Source organism: Oryx dammah, unplaced genomic scaffold (genome assembly GCF_014754425.2).
Source record: "Oryx dammah isolate SB20612 unplaced genomic scaffold, SCBI_Odam_1.1 HiC_scaffold_26, whole genome shotgun sequence".
Classification (NCBI taxonomy): Eukaryota; Metazoa; Chordata; class Mammalia; order Artiodactyla; family Bovidae; genus Oryx; species Oryx dammah.
Window position 1 is genome coordinate 88,718,708 of NW_024070210.1, and position 19,179 is coordinate 88,737,886.

The following is a 19,179-nucleotide window of genomic DNA, read 5'->3' on the forward strand; positions in this document are numbered from 1 at the left end:
AGGCTCCTGGGCCGCAGCGTCACACTGGTGCCGCGCGTGGTATGCGTCACTTCCTCCCGGAAGACACTTTCTCCGGGAACCACTCAGATTCCTGTCACTTCTCAGAACCCCCCTGCGGTGGCCATGGCTCTGCCACCTTTCTTCACCCCGGGTCGCCCCGGCCCGCCGCCCCCGCAGCCGCCTCCCGCTCCCTTCGGCTGTCCGCCACCGCCACTACCTTCCCCGGCCTTCCCGCCGCCTCTTCCCCAGCGGCCTGGCTCCTTTCCGGGGGCCTCCGCCCCCTTCCTCCAGCCTCCGCTGGCCCTGCAGCCCCGGGCCCCCGTGGAAGTCTCCCGCGGGGGCGGTGGAGGTGGCGGCGGCGGCTCCTTCTACCCGGTGCCGCCACCGCCGCTGCCTCCGCCGCCGCCCCAGTGCCGCCCCTTCCTAGGGAACGACGCCGGTGAGCGCCCGCGGCCGCCGCCTCCAGGCCCGGGGCCGCCCTGGAGCCCGCGCTGGCCTGAGGCACAGCCGCCGTCCGACGCGCTCGGGGACGCGGCCCTGCAGCGCCTGCGCGACCGGCAGTGGCTAGAGGCGGTGTTTGGAATCCCGCGGCGGGCCGGCGGCTCGGTGCCCCCGCGCGCGCCCGCCGGGCCCAGCCTGGGTGAGGTGCGCGCCCGGTTGCGAGGGGCCCTGCGCCTGTTGCGGCGGCTGCGCGACTTGGGCCAGGCCCTGCACGAGGCCGAGGCCGACGGCGCGGCCTGGGCGCAGCTGCACGCGCAGGCACAGCCGCTGCGCGCCGAACTGGCCGAGCGACTGGAGCTGCTGACCCAGGCCGCCTACGTGGGGGAGGCGCGGCGCAGGCTGGAGAGGGTCCGGCGCCGCCGGCTGCGGCTTCGCGAGAGGGTCCGGGAACGCGAGGCCGAGCGGGAGGCAGAGGCCGCGCGGGCAGCAGAGCGCGAGCAGGAGATTGACCGCTGGAGGGTCCAGTGCGTGCAGGAGGTGGAGGAGAAGAAGCGGGTAAGAAGAAGCGGCTCGCGGGGGCCGGGATAGTGGTGTTTGACACCTGAAGGGGCGTGAGGCTTTGCACTGTCATTTCCCAGCTTTAAGCTTCTTTTTCCTCATCCATGAAATAAAAGGATAGTTTGCCTTTCCTACCACATATCTCCATTTTGGTTGCGTGTTAATGGTGTATAGTGTACACAATACGAATGCTCTAGGTGCGCTGCAAAGTCTCATGAATACCAAGTATAGGATTACGCAATGATCTTACGGGGATGACAGATTTGTTTCTTGCTCCATCCTTCTGTCCACTTAGTAACATTCAAGACGAGCAAGCGTCTAGGCCTTGCGTCTTGTATTACTCTAGGTGATTTTAAGAATACAAAATAAAAAGAACTTTGGGCCGTTTCTCCAGGAACATATATACCCTGATTGGCGATGGGCCAATAGTGATGATTTCCCCAGATTCCTTTGTTTACAAGTTCAACTGTATTCTCAAGTTCAACAATGGTATTTTTGAGCACTTACTATATACTAAACACTATGCTGCCTACAGTCCTTTCTTGCAAATGCCAGATCTTGTAACAACCCTGAGGTAGGCAGTATTACCCTAATTTTGCAGATTAGGTAATTGAGGCATACAGAGATTAACTTGCCAACAGTCACACAACTGGTTTAGGGGGCGGTTTCTCCAAAGCCTCGTGACCTCAAGTTCTTAAGTAGAGGGCAAGGGTAAAACTGGAAATTGGTCAGATATTATAATTAAGGCATCCTCGCTACTTTTGAGTTCCTCAAGGGACTTCCCCTTTCCCTCTGCTCTCCACAACCAGCTAGTATTTCCTACCTCCTATCTGCCACAGCCCTGAGTCTGATCCACCTCCCCTGTGAAGTGTATTGATGGCAAGCTTTGTCTTCACACCTCCAGGAACATATCAGTGCTTTAAAGGAGAGGCAATGCCTTAATCTAAGGGAATTTGAGCCAGTTCAACAGACATTTAATGAGGACCTACTGGGGCCGGCCCACTACTCAGTGCTGGAGATAGAGATGAATAGGACATAGAGCTTATCCTTGAGGGCTTAGAGGACTACGGGGGATTGTGTCTGTATAGCATGGTGTGTGTTAGGATTTCAGCTGGAGGTTGGGGGAAAGTATCAAGGAAGGCGTCCCAGATGATCCAGTGACCTATCAGCTGAGTCTTGTAGGAAATGTTTAAGCTAAGTGAAAGCAACATGTACAGTTCCAGGAACAAAAGAGTGATACAGCATGGTGTATCTGTAATGGTGAAATTATAGTGTTCATTTGACAGATGGGAAAGAGAGCTTTAGTCAATAGGATCCTCCTTACCACCCACTGCAAGGGTACTAGAGAGGGAGTCCTGTGAGTAGTGACTTGAGGAACCAGGGTTATTTAGTCTACATGTGAACCAATTTAAGAAGTGTAAGGGTGGGTTTTCAAATATTGGAAAGGCTGTCCTATCAAAGACTTTAGAGCAGTGGGGCACAGGCTGTGCTTAGGTGTCACTGAGAACCCTGTGGAGTCTGGGCCTTTCCAACTCCATTCCTTATCCTCCCTGCTAGTCTGAATCTTTGCATCTAGGAGCCTGCATTTTTAACAACTGAGCCCCAGCTTGACAAGGTAAGTTGGATGCAGATGTTCCTTGAACCACGCTTGAGAAACTCTGAGGAAGAAACAAAGACAAGGGCCCACGTGGACGCTGCAGAGAAGATAATCCCTGGGCTGGAGCAGTGTAGAGGGGAGTTGTGCTCGGCCCAGGAAACTGGGATGTTGGTCCAGTGGAGTCTTTCTTAACCCTGGGACCGCCCGATCCTCTGAGATCTCAAGCCCAGGCAGCTTTTCTCTGTTGTAAGATTGTTCCTCTTTAGGTTCCCTACTAGGTCTCATGGCTTCTCTTTCTCTTTCTCCTTCAGGAGCAGGAACTTAAAGCTGCTGCTGATGGTGTCTTATCTGAAGTGAGGAAAAAACAAGCAGACACCAAAAGAATGGTGGATATTCTCCGGGCCTTGGAGAAACTGAGGAAGCTTAGGAAAGAGGCTGCGGCAAGGAAAGGTAAGCATGACTTTGCGTTTCTTCTTTTTCTTTACCCTGGCACCCCCCCTCCCCCTAAAGTGTTTGATACGTGATACTTCATTATTTTCACCCACTAGGGTAACCTAAGCTTATCAACAGTACCTCAGAACTTTTGAAGCAGGAAGCCTCAGATGTTTAGCCCTGGGTATCCAAAATTGAAAAGGATGTGGAAACTCACTGCCGTATGTTCCTCTTGACTCATCATTCCCACCCCAGGTATTCCTGGCCCCACTTTTCTGAGTGAGGTTGGCATGGCTGGTCAAGTTTGCCCATATACCAAGGTGAAAGCTACTCTGTCTTTACTTGGTGCTTCAAAAGGTGTCAAAAACTTACCATGCTCCTTCAAATACATTTCAAACCTGATTTGAAAACGTGTGAACGGTTAGACAGGGCAGGGAGTGCCCTGCAGATTGCATGGGTGTCCCTGACTCACCTGCAAGTCCCTTGTGGACATAGAAAACCTCAATAGTCTCCTCTGGACTCTAGAGGGAGCACTGGTTTTCTAGAAGTTCCCCAATTTGCTTTCCGTTTGCCTGCCTGGATCTTGCCTCTTGCCAGTCTGCTTGTCTGGAGGGCCCTCAGTTCCATCTTTCTCATTTAAGCTCTCACTATCCTTCAGAAGTAAATACAGACGCAGCACCATCCATCCTTCCCTGATCTGGGCTGAGGTGACCTGCTGTTCCTTTTCATTTGCACCTGGCTGGGACAACATGCTGCCTTATTTAGTAGGCCATTGTCATTCACCAGGGATATTTGAGAGTGCACAAATTAGCAAGTACCACAGTAGCAAAAGATTCACTGGCTGATTCAGATTCAGGTCTCAGAATAAGATGACCCCGTTCGAGTCAGAGTGGAGTTTGCATCTACCATGTCTGCCTCTTTCTTTTCCTGACAAAAATGCAAAACCTGAGGGCTACTATTTAATATTCCCCTACTTCATGTCTTCCATGAGGTATGTTCAATATATTTTCATCAAGTGAATTCACCAGCATAATTTCTCACTATTAGCCTTCCTCACTTTCCAAAAGAAGGGAGAAATTTTAGGAGAAATTATGATCTAAAATAACCCACTCCAGGGTTCTTGCCTGGAGAATCCCAGGGACGGGGGAGCCTGATGGGCTGCCGTCTGTGGGGTCGCACAGAGTCAGATAAGACTGAAGTGACTTAGCAGATGATCTAAAATAAGCAGACTCTTTGGAATTAATTGCCTTGAGTATAAAACAAGTTAGTGTCTAGTAACTGGTTTTGTTGGATACTTTGAAAGAAGTGCAACTTTCTAACTTCTCTCTTTAAGGCATGTGCTTCTCCAATTACCTACTGAGAAAAGGAAGCTGGTTATGTAAGCAGGGACAAGTTGCAAAGAGTCTTATGGACTAGGACTAGATATCTCACCTATGCTTAAATCTGAGTGGAACCACTGAAAGACTTTTAGCAGAGAGTGAAATGACAAAGATTAGTGTTGGCAAAGTAGAGGAAGGTTTGGGGCTTCTAGGAGGGAGGAGAAAAGAGAGACTGATATGCTACTGTTGTCTGGGCATGGATAATATGGGAGTGTGAAATAAGGGTCAGATGGTGAGTTGGAGGAAAGTATATGGATTTAAGAGATGTGAGTAGTGTGTGTGAAGTATGTGTATACATGTAAGTAAATAACTTGGGGAGCTCATGTGGGAGCTGAAGGAAAAAATGACTTTCAGGTTCTAGCTTCATCTCTTAAATGAATGATGGTACCATTCTAATTGACCAGGAAAACAGGAGCAGGCACAGGCTCAGGGCTGATGAGTTTGGTTTAGGACCTGTTGAGTTTGAGGTGCCCTTGGGGCATTCTGGATAAGAGTTTATCAGCATGTAGCCATAAATTGGAGTGACCTTAAGGAAATTGTGTGGTATGAGATGAGGGTCAAAACCACAAAATCCTAGGAAATGTCAAAATCAAGCTGGGTAAGGAGGAGACTACAAAAGAGATCAAGAGAGATAGGAGGAAAGTGTAGACCTCCTGGGGCTCCCCACGTGGTACTAGTAGTAAAGAATCTGCCTGCCAGTGCAGGAGGTGTGAGAGACACAGGTTCGATCCCTGGGTCAGGAAGACTCTCTGGAGGAGGGCATGGCAATTCACTCCAGTATCCTTTCCTGGAAAATCCTTTGGACAGAGGAGCCTGGTGGGCTACAGTCCATAAGGTCGCAGAGAGTCAGACACAGCTGAAGCGACTTGGCAAGCGCCCATGTAGACTCCCTACTTTCTTCTGGAAAGTTGCAAATGCTGAAAGAGATTGTGTAATAATGGGTAGGTTACTTGAACTTCTCTGTGCCTTGATTTTTCCTCACCTGTACGAAGGAAATAGTGATAGTACCCATCCTTGGGGTGTTGCAATGATTAAATTAGTAAACATACATAAAGTGTTTAAAACTATCCTGGCAAATGTTTAAATGTTTCTTCCTACTATTATTGCCATCACCATCAAGTAATATGAAGATTAAGGACCATCCCTAACAGATCATTAGTGACCTCTGTGGGGTGCATTTCAGTGGGGTGGTATGAGTAGAAGACAGACTAGACAAGATCAAAGAGGAAATAGGAAATCAGGAAAGCAAACAGTGAGTCCAGCTCACTAAAAGTTTGCCTGTGAAGGGAAGCAGGAGGGATAGTTGATGGCTTGAGGTCCTATAGGATGTAGGGAGATTCAGATCCCGGATGGAGGCATTCACATCAGTGGAGAAGGAGCCATTTTCCACTGGAATGAAAATGAAGAGGACAAGGATGGGTAGTAAGGCAAATGAGCAAAGTCAGGGGGAAAAAATGTTAAGGAATTTCCTGCCTGATGGCCTCTTTTTGTCTAGGGAAAATGCTAGATGGGTTGCTTAGAGAAGGAAGGCTTTAGGAGAGCAGTTGCAGGTTTGAAGTACTTGCTGTGAGGAACGAATGAGAGCCAACCAGAGATGCATGGGAATCTGGCTGCAGAGAGGTGCTGTTGTGGGCAGAGCTGACGAGCATGCACGCTGGCACCAGGTTACACAGTCAGGGGAGTGTGTTTGGCAGGTGAGCACAGAGCACAGGGCTCTTGGCGTTCTGCTTTGTGGGTGACCACACATTGTGGAGAAATCTGATAGACTGGAGGGGTGTTTTTGTTTGTTTGGGTTTTGTTTTGTTTTGTCTGTTTTTAATTTTTTTTGGCTGTACTGCATGGCATGCAGGATCTTAGTTCCCCAACCAGGGATTAAACCCATGTCCCCTGCAATGGAAGTATAGAGTCTTAACCCCTGGACCACCAAGGAATTCCCAGATTGGAGGTTTTAGTGAAACTAATGGAGTCTCAGGTAGAAAGCCAGAGAAGAGAATAATTGGATTTAAGACTTCAGGGGTGGAATCTTTTTTCTAATTATGCCAAGGTCCGAAGAGTGGGCGAGGCTCTCAGGCATGGGTAGCCTCAAGGGAAATAAAGGGGAATAAGGGAGAAGGCATTGGTATCTGGGAGCTGCCTGAACCAGAGAAGTAATGGTAGACAGTGGAAAGATCTCATCTAACCCAGATCATGTCAGTGCAGGGGGTCTGGAAGAGGGTTGGTGGGAAGCGCCATTTCAGAGGGAATGTGTTGGGGTAGTGAGAAGTGATCCATGAAAGGCTGAGGAATGTGAGTGTGGGTGGTATGGCCCAGCAAACTGAGATGGGAGCAGGCCTCACCTTCTCATGGGTCTGGAGGTACTTTGGGGCTGATGGATTAGCTGTATGCTTTTGCTGTACTGGCAGATTTTAGCTTTTGTAGCAGAGATTGTATGATCCACAAGCCTAAAATATTCAGTGTCTGGCCCTTTATAGAAAAAGTTTGTCAATCCTTGATCTAGGTCAAGAAATGAAACAAAACCATAAACTCATTACAGAGCAACAAAATGACAGTTTAAATTTCTCAGTACATAAGAATTTTGTGTGTATTTGGTAAATAATTATCAACTTAGTAGAAGATGGATTTGAGTTGTAGAGTTTCCATAGGTGGGAGTGAGTGGATGAAAACTTCTTCAAGCAAAGAAATCCTAACAAAATGATCTGAAGAACCATTAGCCTTGGAGATGAAGATAGAGTGAATTCCACAGCCATTTAGTTGCAGTAGTTGAGGGAGAAAAGAATCAGACCTGCAAATCAGGGTGACCAGCCATCCCCAGGACACTGGATTTTCAGTGCTAAAACTGGGCAAATGAAATAGTTGGCCGTGCTGTGCTCATTAGCAGCCTGTGAGGTTATTGCAGTTGGCTAAGTGTATTTCTTTCTCACTGCTCAAGTGTGCACTCTCAGAAGTTCAGACTCAATCAGAGGGAGAATTATTTATTAACTGGGTCTAGGTGTCTGTGCTGTTTTTACAGTGAAGAAATAAAAGTTCCTCCCTTTAATAAAGGAACTGTCCAGCTGAAGGGTGAAAAACATTAGAAATAAACAAAATCAGAGGTTAAGTGGTGTGATACAGAAAGAGGAGTTAGTGAAACTCAGGGTAGGGTCAAATTAATTGAAGACTCAGAAAGGTCAAATTGAGCCTTGAAGGTTGGTTGGAATTTGTAAACTCTAACCAACTCATACTGGAAGTAGGACTTTGAGTCTGCTCCTTAGAACATGGGTTTGGGGATGAGAAGATGTTGTATCTAAACAGCTTTTGGATCTCGTTGCCCAGGGGTCTGTCCTCCAGCCTCAGCAGATGAGACTTTTGAGCATCACCTTCAGCGACTGAGAAAACTCATTAAAAAGCGCTCTGAACTCTATGAAGCTGAAGAGAGAGCCCTCCAAGTTATGTTAGAAGGAGAACAAGAGGAAGAGAGGAAAAGAGAATTAGAAAAGAAACAGAGGAAAGAAAAAGAGAAATTTTTACTTCAGAAGCATGAAATCGAGTCCAAGTTATTTGGGGATCCAGGTAAGTTTCTCTGTAGCCAGTAGAGAAAAGAAAAATACTAGATTGACAGCTCTTTTGTTCATGGATGATCTCCACCTAAGCTAAGAGGTGGTAGACGACAAGTGACACCTTTAGGATTTGAATTCTAAACTATATCCTGGAAATCAGGGCTGAAGGTGAGACACATTTGATCCTATTGTATAATCATAGACTAAGTCAGTTTGCCTTGAGAAATACGCTCTGCACGCTAAGCATGACATGGCATGGTGCCTTTTCTTTTTCAGATGAGTTCCCACTCGCCCATCTCTTGCAGCCTTTCCGGCAGTATTACCTCCAAGCTGAGCACTCCCTGCCAGCACTCATCCAGATAAGGTGAGAGGGGCTTCGTCCACGTCTTCTTTCCTTTAGGCAGCAACAGGCAGTGCTTATGTTATTGGGGTCTATTACTGTATCTTTTTTTTTTTAGTTCTTATGAATTTATGTAATGTTTCCAAGTTTGAAGGATGCCACTTACATCTTGTTTAGTCCTCATCAACTCTTGAGAAGTACATGTCCCTATTTTAACAGGTGAAGACACTGAAACTCAGGTTGTGACTTGCCCTCTGTGTTATCCCATGCCATAGCTGTTATGTTGACTTAAAACATTGACTTCCTTTTCCTAATTTTCTTCTGTGGCTAAACAGGCCAAGGAAAAGAAACCCTTCCTGTGTACTTACTTACTTGTGGAGACTGTTTAAGACCCAGACTGACTTGTGAGTTCAAAGCCAGGAGAGCTAGGAACAAGGAGTCTCACCTTAATCTGCAGTTACTAATGAGCTGGGTAAAGGTTTTAGCTCTGAGCCTCGCTTTCCTTACCTGCAAGATGCAAATGGAGGCTTAGACTGTGGCCTTCAAATGTGAACAGCAGTACCCTCCCAGATGCAGTCTTTTGAGAACTCAGTTTGTATAACAGAATGAATGGATGGATGGGTTCCACAGGCAGCTTAAATCTGTTAGTGACTGGAAGCGCCTTGTTCTTTCTAGACTCCCCAAAGCATCTCCTTGGCTCTAAGGGTCTTCAAAACCCAGTTTGAAAAACTGCCAAATCAAGTGATCTTTGAGGATCCTTCCAAAGGTCCAACAATGCTGTTCAGCAGTGTTCTGGGAAAAGTGTATTTCTGGCTAATATACAAGTTTTAGCCTTTAAATATATTACAGTTGATTCTCGTTATTCATAGGAGCTGTATTCTATAAAGCTGCAAATGCTGAAATGTTGAACTCATGCTCCTAAAGGAAAAATAGAATTAGATTCCTGTGAGCCTCTGGCCATAACATTTCATCAACCAATCAGTATATAAATTTTCTTTCTTTTTTAAAAGACACCTTATTTAATATTTCTGATCCATTAACATTGAACTCATTAACATATAACTCATGCCTGAAGGTAGCTTATCTAACATGCATATATTCTCCATAAGGCACATCGCGGCTTCTCATGCTAGCTTTAGCACTCCAGCACTATACTTGGGAGCAATTTTAAACAACAAAATGCCAATAAAAGGCACAAAAATGTGAAGAGTGTTGCACTAAATAGACTAGGGGAGCTGAAGACAAGAAGGCAGAGTGTCACTGTGTCCCGCTGCAGTTGACAGCATGCCCGTTGGTGACTCAGGCTTTTCACTGCGCTGTGCGTGTCAGCAGGTAACCGTGGAAACACCACGAGTCACGATTTGGGAGGTTACACAGAAATTTTAGTGAGTAGGCAAATTTGCAAATACAGAATCGACGATTGACGCTATATTCATTATTTGGTTATCCATAAAATACAAGTTCTTTGGAGTTTTTTCCCCCCATTTGTATGTACATTAAGAAGTAGTCTTTTGCATAATTTCTAGAAATTAAGTTCTTTAGTAGATTCATGTAAGTCATTTGAGAGCAGAGTCCTGAAATAGAACACTTAGTATCTTGCTAGCATCTTGCTTGAAATAAAACAGAAATAAACAGTTGTTCTACAATGTTCTTATTAAGGCATGATTGGGATCAGTACCTGGTGCCATCTGATCATCCCAAAGGCAGTTCCATTCCTCAAGGATGGGTCCTTCCCCCGCTCCCCAGCAACGACATCTGGGCAACTGCTGTTAAGCTGCATTAGTAAAGATGTCACAGGAGTGTCATCCAGCCAAGGCTCTTTTCAACTCTAAGTATCAGTGATGCTGCGATCTTGTGCAATAGACCAAACTCCATGTGGCATTGCCCTGCCGAGAAGGTACATTTTCCTTCCATCCTCTGTCTCATCCAGAGGTGCCTCTTGAATCGGGAGATTAAAATGATTCTTCAAGAAAAGACCCAGGTGGACTGAGGTTATCATGACAGGCACTGGCCTTGGTTCACCGAATTTGCCTCTGTTTTGAGGGGCTTCGTCCAGAGTAACTTGCAGGTTTACTCGTACCTTTCTTGCGTGGTAATAGGTAAGTACACTATACACGCATATCCTTGACACAGGTGTGCTCTGGGTAGATTAGCAGTCCTTCCCCCAGTACTGCTTGTTAAGGTAAGCTTGACGCAAAATCTCCTTACCTTTCTTACCCAAAGACCTCCTAACTTCCAGGAAGAAAAGTAAGGAAGGCTTTATCTTCAGTTTTGTGAATTCTACTTTTGGTGCAGCTGGAGAGGCTAGGCTGCCAGAAAAACTGGTGGCCTCACTGCTAGTATGTGGAGAACTTGGAAAGCCTGCAGAGTGCTTGTATCCAAACTGGATTGTGTTTTAATGGATGCTGGCTGCATGTCCCCCATGTTAGAAGGATCCTAATGAAAGCATCTGCTTCTTAAGTTCCTAAAGGTCTGGTTGTTCAGAATCCCCAGCGATAAAAATTAATTTCCTTATGGGATTGCCACCCTGATCAACTTCACTCAGTCACCCTGTGGGAGCCAGTAGAGTGGAAATTGTGGAATTTTCTTAGGAAGTCAAGCTTCCAAAAATATACACGTAGTTGAAGCGGGGGGCAGGGGGGAAGTGGATTGAAATAATAAAATTTATTTTTTATATTCATTAATAAATGCTGTTGTGCCTGGAGATAATCAATCATATAACATTGTCAGGTTTTTTTGTTTGGTTTTCCTTTTTTGTCATTTATTGTGTTATTTCCAAAAAGCTAAATAAATATTATTTTTATTTTTTTAGTTTGAGCCTTTGCCCTCAATTTGTTGCCTCCCAAATCACTGCACACTCTTTCTCACTGCTGAAACACACACACTATAAAGTTCACATTTAGTTACTGGGCATTTGCTCCAGGAAGGCAAACCTCAAGCACTAGACTTTGTATGTGGAATCCAGCTCTGGATAAGCAGGATTCTGACACCTCAACTTTGGAAGTGATTTCATGTAACTGGAAGCACTTGGGTACAAGATACTAGCTAACACATTTGTCCCTGTTTTGTTTCATTTGCACTGTTAAGTTTCTATATTATGCATTACAGAGTTAACAGGGTGTGAGTGCCATCACTCCTCCAAAGTGTGTTTAAGCTCATAAACCTCAGAATCTGACATGGTCAGGCTCACATAACCCCACAGGCCTGTGTGCCCTTTTGTTATAAATCTCCACCATTTTCTGGTGAGCTATAGGACAAGTAGAAATAAAAGATGAATTGTACAATATATATTTGGTTCCAGAGAGCCTTGCTTTGAAGATACCTGCATTGATGGGCTTAGGGAGTATGGAGCAGGGACTCAGGAAAACTCAGGCAGCAGAACCCAAGGAAAAGAAGACACAATCTCGGGTGGAAAAAACAATTCCCTCTTTGCTCTCATTCGGCTTCTGCGAAGTTTTAATAAAGCGAGCATTATTTTTGTTATTTGCTTGGTTTTTTGTTTTGTTAAGTTTTCCCTAGTTTATTGCCCTGTGTCGTGGTGGTGGCAGCAGCCACTGGTACGTCATGAGTTCAGAAACACTTACAGTAGTGTCTTTGACGAACTGTACTTCTAACAATATGGACAGTATCTCTGTAATTTTATCCCAGGTCTTCTTTTCTTTTCTTTTTTTTTAATTGTGAAAAATTTCAAACATTGAAAGGTAGAGAGAATGGTATAATTGTTTTCATCATCTGGCTTCGAATAATGGTCAACTCCGGGCCAATCTTGTTTTATCTGTACCCCTACCAATCACACTGGATTATTTTGAAGCAAATCTCGGATGGCATATTACTTTATAAGTGTTCCAGTATATAGCTCTAAGACATTAAAAAATTTTAACCATAGTGCTATTATTGCACCCAAAGAAATGAATAACTCCTTAGTATCATCAAATATCCAGTCAGTGTTCAAATGATCTCAGAAATGTGTGTTTTACATTTTGTTCCAAATCAAGATCTGGATGCAATCTATGCATCATTGTTAGCTGATGTGTCTCTTAAGTTTCTCATAACCCGTAGGTCTTCTTCCTCTGTACTGTTGCACTTTCACTCTTTCGCTCCCTTGCAACTTATTACTTGAGGAAATCAGATCATCTTTTTCCTAAAGAGTTCCCAGTCTGGATTTAGCTAACTGCATCATTATGACTACATATTCCTCTGTTCCTGTATTTCTTTAAATTTAATGATTAGACAGAACTGTACTGTAGCCATCTATGGCTGTTGGGCACTTGAAATTGAGTTTGAATTGAAACTGAGTTTGACTTGAGATGTGCAATTACACATGTGGCTCATATATTTCTGTTGGGCCACACTAGAGGTTTGATCACGTTGCTGCTGCTACTGCTGCTGCTAAGTCACTTCAGTCATGTCCGACTCTGTGCGACCCCATAGACAGCAGCCCACCAGGCTCCCCCATCCCTGGGATTCTCTAGGCAAGAATACTGGAGTGGGTTGCCATTTCCTTCTCTAATGCATGAAAGTGAAAAGTGAAAGTGAAGTCACTCAGTCATGTCCGACTCTTAGCGACCCCATGGACTGCAGCCTACCAGGCTCCTCCATCCATGGGATTCTCCAGGCAAGAGTACTGGAGTGGGGTGCCATAAAGATCAGGATTTTCTGGCTCAAGTATATCATAGACCTGGTACTACATTCAGGAGGACTAATCGTTTGTCTCCTTTTGTGATTTTAGCAGCCATTATTATTCAAGACCCAGACTCACTTATTTGGATTTGCAAAAGACTGACAGTTTAATTGTGCCCTTCTTTCTTAACTTCAGCTGGAATATTAAAAGGAGAAGCATCACCTCATCAACTGTTTGATTACACAGGACCAGAATTTGTATAGGAAAGGCAAAAAATAAACACATGATTTTATTTACTAGTATTCAAAATAATGAGTTGCATCCTCTAAAAGTTACTAGTAAATTTTGTTTTTAAGTGTTATTATGAATTCGGATCTAAATGGATTTTTCTTTCAACCCATTGTTATTATTTTTTATTGATTACTTCGTGTTTGGCCAGTGGGAGCCTCTTTAACTCCGATCATGAGTTCCCACTCAATCCCAGTATCCTGTTCCAAGTTTACGTTATAGGTGTAGCCTATACTGGACTTCCCAGGTGGTGATAGTGGTAAAGAAGCTGCCTGCCAATGAAAGAGACATAAGAGATGTGGGTTTGACCCCTTGATTGGGAAGATCTCCTGGAGAAGGAGTGGCAGCCCACTCCAGTATTCTTCCCTGGAGAATCCCATGGACAGAGGAGCCTGGTGGGCTACAGTCCAGTCCATAGGGCTGCAAAGAGCTGGACACGACTGAAGCAACTTGCCACACAGCACAACTTAGCATGCAGCATATAGCCTATATTCTCTATGTATTGAACATAAATAATGAAAATTGAAATCCTTCAAAGACTAACCAGAAATGTGTTGATTCATCATGTCCTATATACAAGAAATTTATTTATCTTGACAAATTAACAGGAGACACTAAATTTGTGAGAAACTCTAATAAGAGCATTTAAGAAATTAGATAAGTATAGGGAAGATTGGAAAATGAAAGAGATTAGTTGTATGTTAAATACTAAGAGTGTTCAGTGGGAGTGCCTGAGTTTATGACGTCAAAAGAATTTGCTATAGCCAACCAATTTAATCACTCTAAAGCCATTCATGCTCCTATGTCCACGTGATTTTTGTGCAAGGATTATTGAGAAGCTTAGCTGGGATTATACCATCTGTTGTAGCAATTTGCTTCTATAAATTTTGTCCTCAGAGAAGCTATCTTGGGAATTAAACAAGGTAAGTGCAAAGTATGTCTTATTCTATTCAAATAAGAATAATATATAGGAGTGTGAATGCTGTGAAGTATTAGCTGTGACATAATTTAGAGAGATTACATGAAGCATTTCCATCTAAAATTTTTTTTTAATTACCTATAACCAGCTATTCCCAAATAATTAACTGTTTACTTTTGGGTGTACCCATTAGTAGTTTCTGATTTGTTACACCTGACTATCCATGAAGAATTTGTTTCCAATGAAGGTTCCATTTTTCCTTTTGGAATAAGATGGGTTTTCCATAGTCTCTGAAGCAAAGATTGAAGTCTTGGAGGCAACTGGACTTAAAATAGATAACTATGAAGAGCAGCAGATACTTTTCAACTTCATTAACTTATTCTTGTCAGAAGCTGGTTACCAGGATTTGAATGGTGTTCTTGGGAAATTATTATTTACCATTTTCCAGGTACAATGTTAAATGCTGGAGACATAAAAAGGGGGCAAACAGATAGGATTCCTGCCTTCCTGCAATTAGTCTAGAGAAGTTTAATGATTATACAAGATAATTGTAGTCAGTTGTAATTGTGATATGCACTACAAAGAAACAGTATTAAGTCACAAATTTATATTTTTCATTGTTCAAATTTTTTTAAGTGCCTGTTGAGGCTCAGATAATTTGCTAAGTACAGGGGCTATAATGGTGAGCAAAATACCAAATACTCCCGAACGAGTACAGGCTTTAAAGGAGATAGATAATCATCCAACAATCAAAAAGTGGGCTGAGTGCTTTGAAGGAGAGCTATGGTTCCCCCCTCTTCCCCCCCCGCCTCCAAACCCAGTGTTCTGTAATGCTTTTAGGTGAAATAATACAAAATATCTATGTGTCGCATAGTTAGAGTAAGAATTATCATTCAGTTTATGTACGTATTTACTAAGTTACAAAGTCAAATGTATTTCATTCCATGGGTCACAGTAGGGAAAAAACCTTGAAAGCCACTGTACTAGTGGGACCAATTCAAGTTTGGGGATTAGGGAAAGCTTTTGGGGGGACATGATGTTCCAGCAGAGCTCTGAAGAATTAACTAGTGGGAAGAGACAGTGGGGCTGAGAGGGCAATGCAGCTGAAGGCCAGCATGGTGAGAATAAGACGGCAAGTGAGAGAGTAGGGGCCAGACATTGCAAGGCATTGGAATTCCTTGTCAGGAGTCTGATTTTATTCTGAGAGTGGCGGGGGGAGGGGGGGTGGGGTGGCGCGCATTGGAGGCTTTTAAACAGAATGGCTTGAAATGATCAATCTGATCCCAGTGTGTGTAATAGAATGATAAGGCATGAGAAGATACATGGACACCAGTTGTCCAAGTGAGAGAGGAAGGGGGCTCGGATTCCAATGGCAGCAGTGGAGGTAGCATGAAATGGCTAGATTCCAGAGATTTAGGAGAGAAAATCTGGTGGGAATTTGAGATGGGTGGTGGTGAAGGGGAAGAAAGTGTTGGGGATGAGTCCCAAGCTTTTGTGTGTATCTTAGACATTCCTTGAGATAAGGAATCCTGGAGGAAGAGGAGCAGTTTGGGGGAGGGGAACATCAGAATTTACCTTGGGTATGTTGAGTTTGAGGCACCCTTGAGACATTATGGAGGAGAGGCCTTGTAGGCAGTTGCATTTTTAAGTTTGATCTTAGAAGGGCCTAACTGGAGAATTTCATGTGTGAGTACTGGCACATAGATTTGTGGGTAAGGATGAAGTCATTTTGAGAGTATAGTGGAGACCTATAATACCCATATCATTGCCGGGGCTCCAAGTAGATCAATTACTGCAATCCCTATCACCCAGCCCCTAGCCCCAGGCTCAGAAACAGCCACGTGGGCCCAGACCCGTGAACTGATGTTAGAAAGGTCCTGGGTTATGCAGTTTGTCGGAGCATGCATAGACTGGCTTTCCTATTATCCCCCTTTCCCCACCCTCACCCCACCTCTTCAGATCCCTTCAGGGCTTTCTCCACTGCTTACTGAATGGTGTTAGCACTCAGTTCAAGTTCAGCACCCTCCCCAACTCTACCTCAGTGCACCCCTTCAGTCTTACTGCAGACTGCTTCTCAACACAAACCATATACTTGACTCAAGCAGCTTGTCTCTCTCTGCCCTACTCCTGCTCCCTGGCTTAAGCTATTTTCTCCCTGGAGTTATGTTCTCTCTCTACCTCACCTTCTCCCTGCTCTGCAGGCTTTTTTCCCACCCTCCAGGGTCCAGATTGAGTCCTGTCATTCCTGAAGTTTCCCCAACCCCCATAAGGACTGGAATACTCTCCTTCCTCTGAAGAATGTCATCCCTTAATGATCTGTGCCTCTTATTTTGTATTTAGCAGAGTGACTGTCATTTTAGAATATGGTCTGACTAGATCATGCCTTACATTGTAGTCCTGGCTGCTTTTATAATGTGCTTCCAGAATCCTCAAACTCGTAAAGAACTCCAGAAGCAGGTATAATGCTGAGAATATCATTAGGATACAGATGTTGGAGTGGAGGGAAGGAAGCAGGAAGGGGGCTATATATTTGCTCATTGGATGCGCAGTTCACACTTGTGTCTCAACGAACTGGGGTCCTTCCCCATAGCTAAAAATTCTAATGATGGCCAAAAATATAAACGATAAATCTGAGACTGCAAAAACTTCCTCACTTTCATGTGTCCCCCTACAACTCCTTATATCTCAAAGGTTCCCTGTAGGAAGAGTTGATGGGGTAGATTACTTAGTGATCACACTGGAAGCTGTCTGATCCTATAATATGAAGACTCACTCCCAATATGCTGGGAGACTGTTTCCCAACATGGGGTGGAGAAACCTTCAAGCCTTCCGTACAGTAAGACAATGACGAGAGAGGGCAGACAGCAGAAATGAGGGAATTAAAGGATTTGCCCATCTGGCCCCTTTGACCTCTATGCCCTCAGATTATCCACTCTTCCTCTTCACCGGATGTTCTCCTATGTGTGTGGGGATGACCCCAGTGACCCAGAACAGCAGGACTTTGAAACCATCCTGATAGGGATGATGTATTGAGTCAGAGGTACTCCCTGGTAAACCCTGATTGTAAAATTCCTGTGGTTAGGAGTCTAGATTTAAGTGTATATTATAGGCAGTCATGAAATTGAATTCTGTATGAATGAATTTTGCTTTTTTTTAATGCAACTGCATTTAATGTGGTCCAAAATATGTAAAAAAGCAAATGCCTGGCTGTTGTATTATTAAACTGATACAGCACTTGATCTTAACCAAACGGTTCAGTGGCTATGTGTGAATTTTTAATTTTTAGATTTCAGCTGAGCAGATATTGTTGACTAATATTAATTGACTTTCTCATCAACAGTGCATGAGAGTTCCAGATGTTCCACAACATCATCAACATGTGATATTTTCAGGCTTTTTAAAATTTTAACTCCTCCTCTGTGTGTGTGTGTATGTGTGTGTAGTGATATCTGATTGTTTCGTTTTGGAGTTCCCTGAGGGCTAATGAGGTTAAGCGACTTCATGTTTATTGGCTATTTAGATGTCCTCTCTTGTGATGTACCTGTTAAAAGGCTTGCTTACTTTGGGATCTTTTTGTTATTGATTTGTAGACACTTTTTGCATATTTTGGCTGTGAGTCCCTTGTCAGGTATGTGTACTGCAAATATTTTCTTCCTCTATGTAATTTGCTTTTTTCACTCTCTTAACGGAATGTCGTGATGAGTGGAAGTTCTTAACTTTAACGTAACCCAATTTATCAGTATTTCCTTTATGGTTAGTCTTTTTGTAGCATTTTACAAAATGTTTGCCTTTTCTAAGGTCATAAATATATTCTCCTATTTTATCTTCAAGTTTTTTTCTTAACGTTTCACATTTAGGTTTATAGCCTACCTGAGACTGATTTTTATTTATGAGGTAGAGGTCAAGATTTTTTTTTGGAGAATATCCAATTGATCCAGAACAATTTCTTAGAAAGATCTTCATTTTCCTACTGCTCTGCAGGGCCAATTTTGTCATAAATCAAGGATCTGTATATGTGTGGATCTGCTTCTAAACTATCTTTTCTATTCTGTTGGTCTCTTTGTAAACTCTCAGTATCGCACTGTATTAATTGCTTTACAGCATAACATACTTGTCCTTTGGATTTTCTACACATAAATATGCCATCTTGAAATAGTTTTCTATTTCTAGAAGTAGTTTTCTTTCTTTCCAATCCTAATACTTCCCCCCCCCTCCCTTTTTGCACAGGCTAGTACCTCTAGGGCAGGGTTGAACAGAAGAGATGAAGGGGACATCTTTATTTCATTTCCAATATTGGGGAAATCTTTTACTATTTCACCATTAAGTGGGATATTTGTTTTAGATGTTTTAGAGACATTCTTTGTTGGGTTAATGAAATTCTCTTCTATTCTTAAGTTGCCAAATAGAGTTAGTTTATTGTTTCTTAAAATCATGAATGGATATTGATTTTATCAAGTGCTTTTTCTGCATCATAATTATATACTTTAAAAATTTTATTCTATTCATATTTATCTTTATTTCCACTGAATGAAAGACAGGTCTCTCATTCCTGAAATTAAACTCAACCTGGAAGTATTGTATTTTTTCTATCCATAATTATTTTTGGTAAGATTTTTGCATTTATGTTCATGAAATATCTGCCTCTCATTTTCTTGTCAGGTTTGGTTTTAAGGCGATGCTGAAATCAAAACAAGTTAGGACATATTCCTTTTTTTCCCTTTTTCGGAAGAGTTTGTGTAATTTATAGCTCTTTCTTCACCATTGGGGTGAATACTCTTGATGAAATCCTTTAGAATTAGTGTTGTAGACCACATTTTGGGAAACAGTGGTCTAGAGAGCAAGACTTAAACATGAACATATCAATTGCTGTCAGTTTGAAGGCTCTTGGTTTTATTCATTTTTTCCTCCCTTATGCAGCACAAGTCACTTCACCGTTCCCTTCCTGGCTGTGTGGGGCTCGGCCAAGTCACCACACAGGAGAGCAGCGAGCCATCTGAGGCCTGGGCCTGGTCCTCAGGGACTTGCTCTTTCCAGCCCTGCTCAGCCATCTCCACACGCCTCTGACAGA

At 43.6% G+C, this 19,179-nt stretch overlaps 1 protein-coding gene across 1 annotated transcript; it reads left to right on the forward strand.

The window, feature by feature from the left end:
* The first annotated feature begins 108 nt into the window (after positions 1 to 108).
* PDCD7 (programmed cell death 7) lies at positions 109 to 11,001 on the forward strand. Its single transcript, XM_040225852.1, has 5 exons — positions 109 to 996; positions 2,908 to 3,046; positions 7,720 to 7,956; positions 8,220 to 8,307; positions 9,943 to 11,001. The coding sequence occupies exons 1-5, from the start codon at positions 124 to 126 to the stop codon at positions 10,064 to 10,066; spliced, it is 1,461 nt and encodes a 486-aa protein (XP_040081786.1). The 5' UTR covers positions 109 to 123; the 3' UTR covers positions 10,067 to 11,001.
* Positions 11,002 to 19,179: the final 8,178 nt, after the last annotated feature.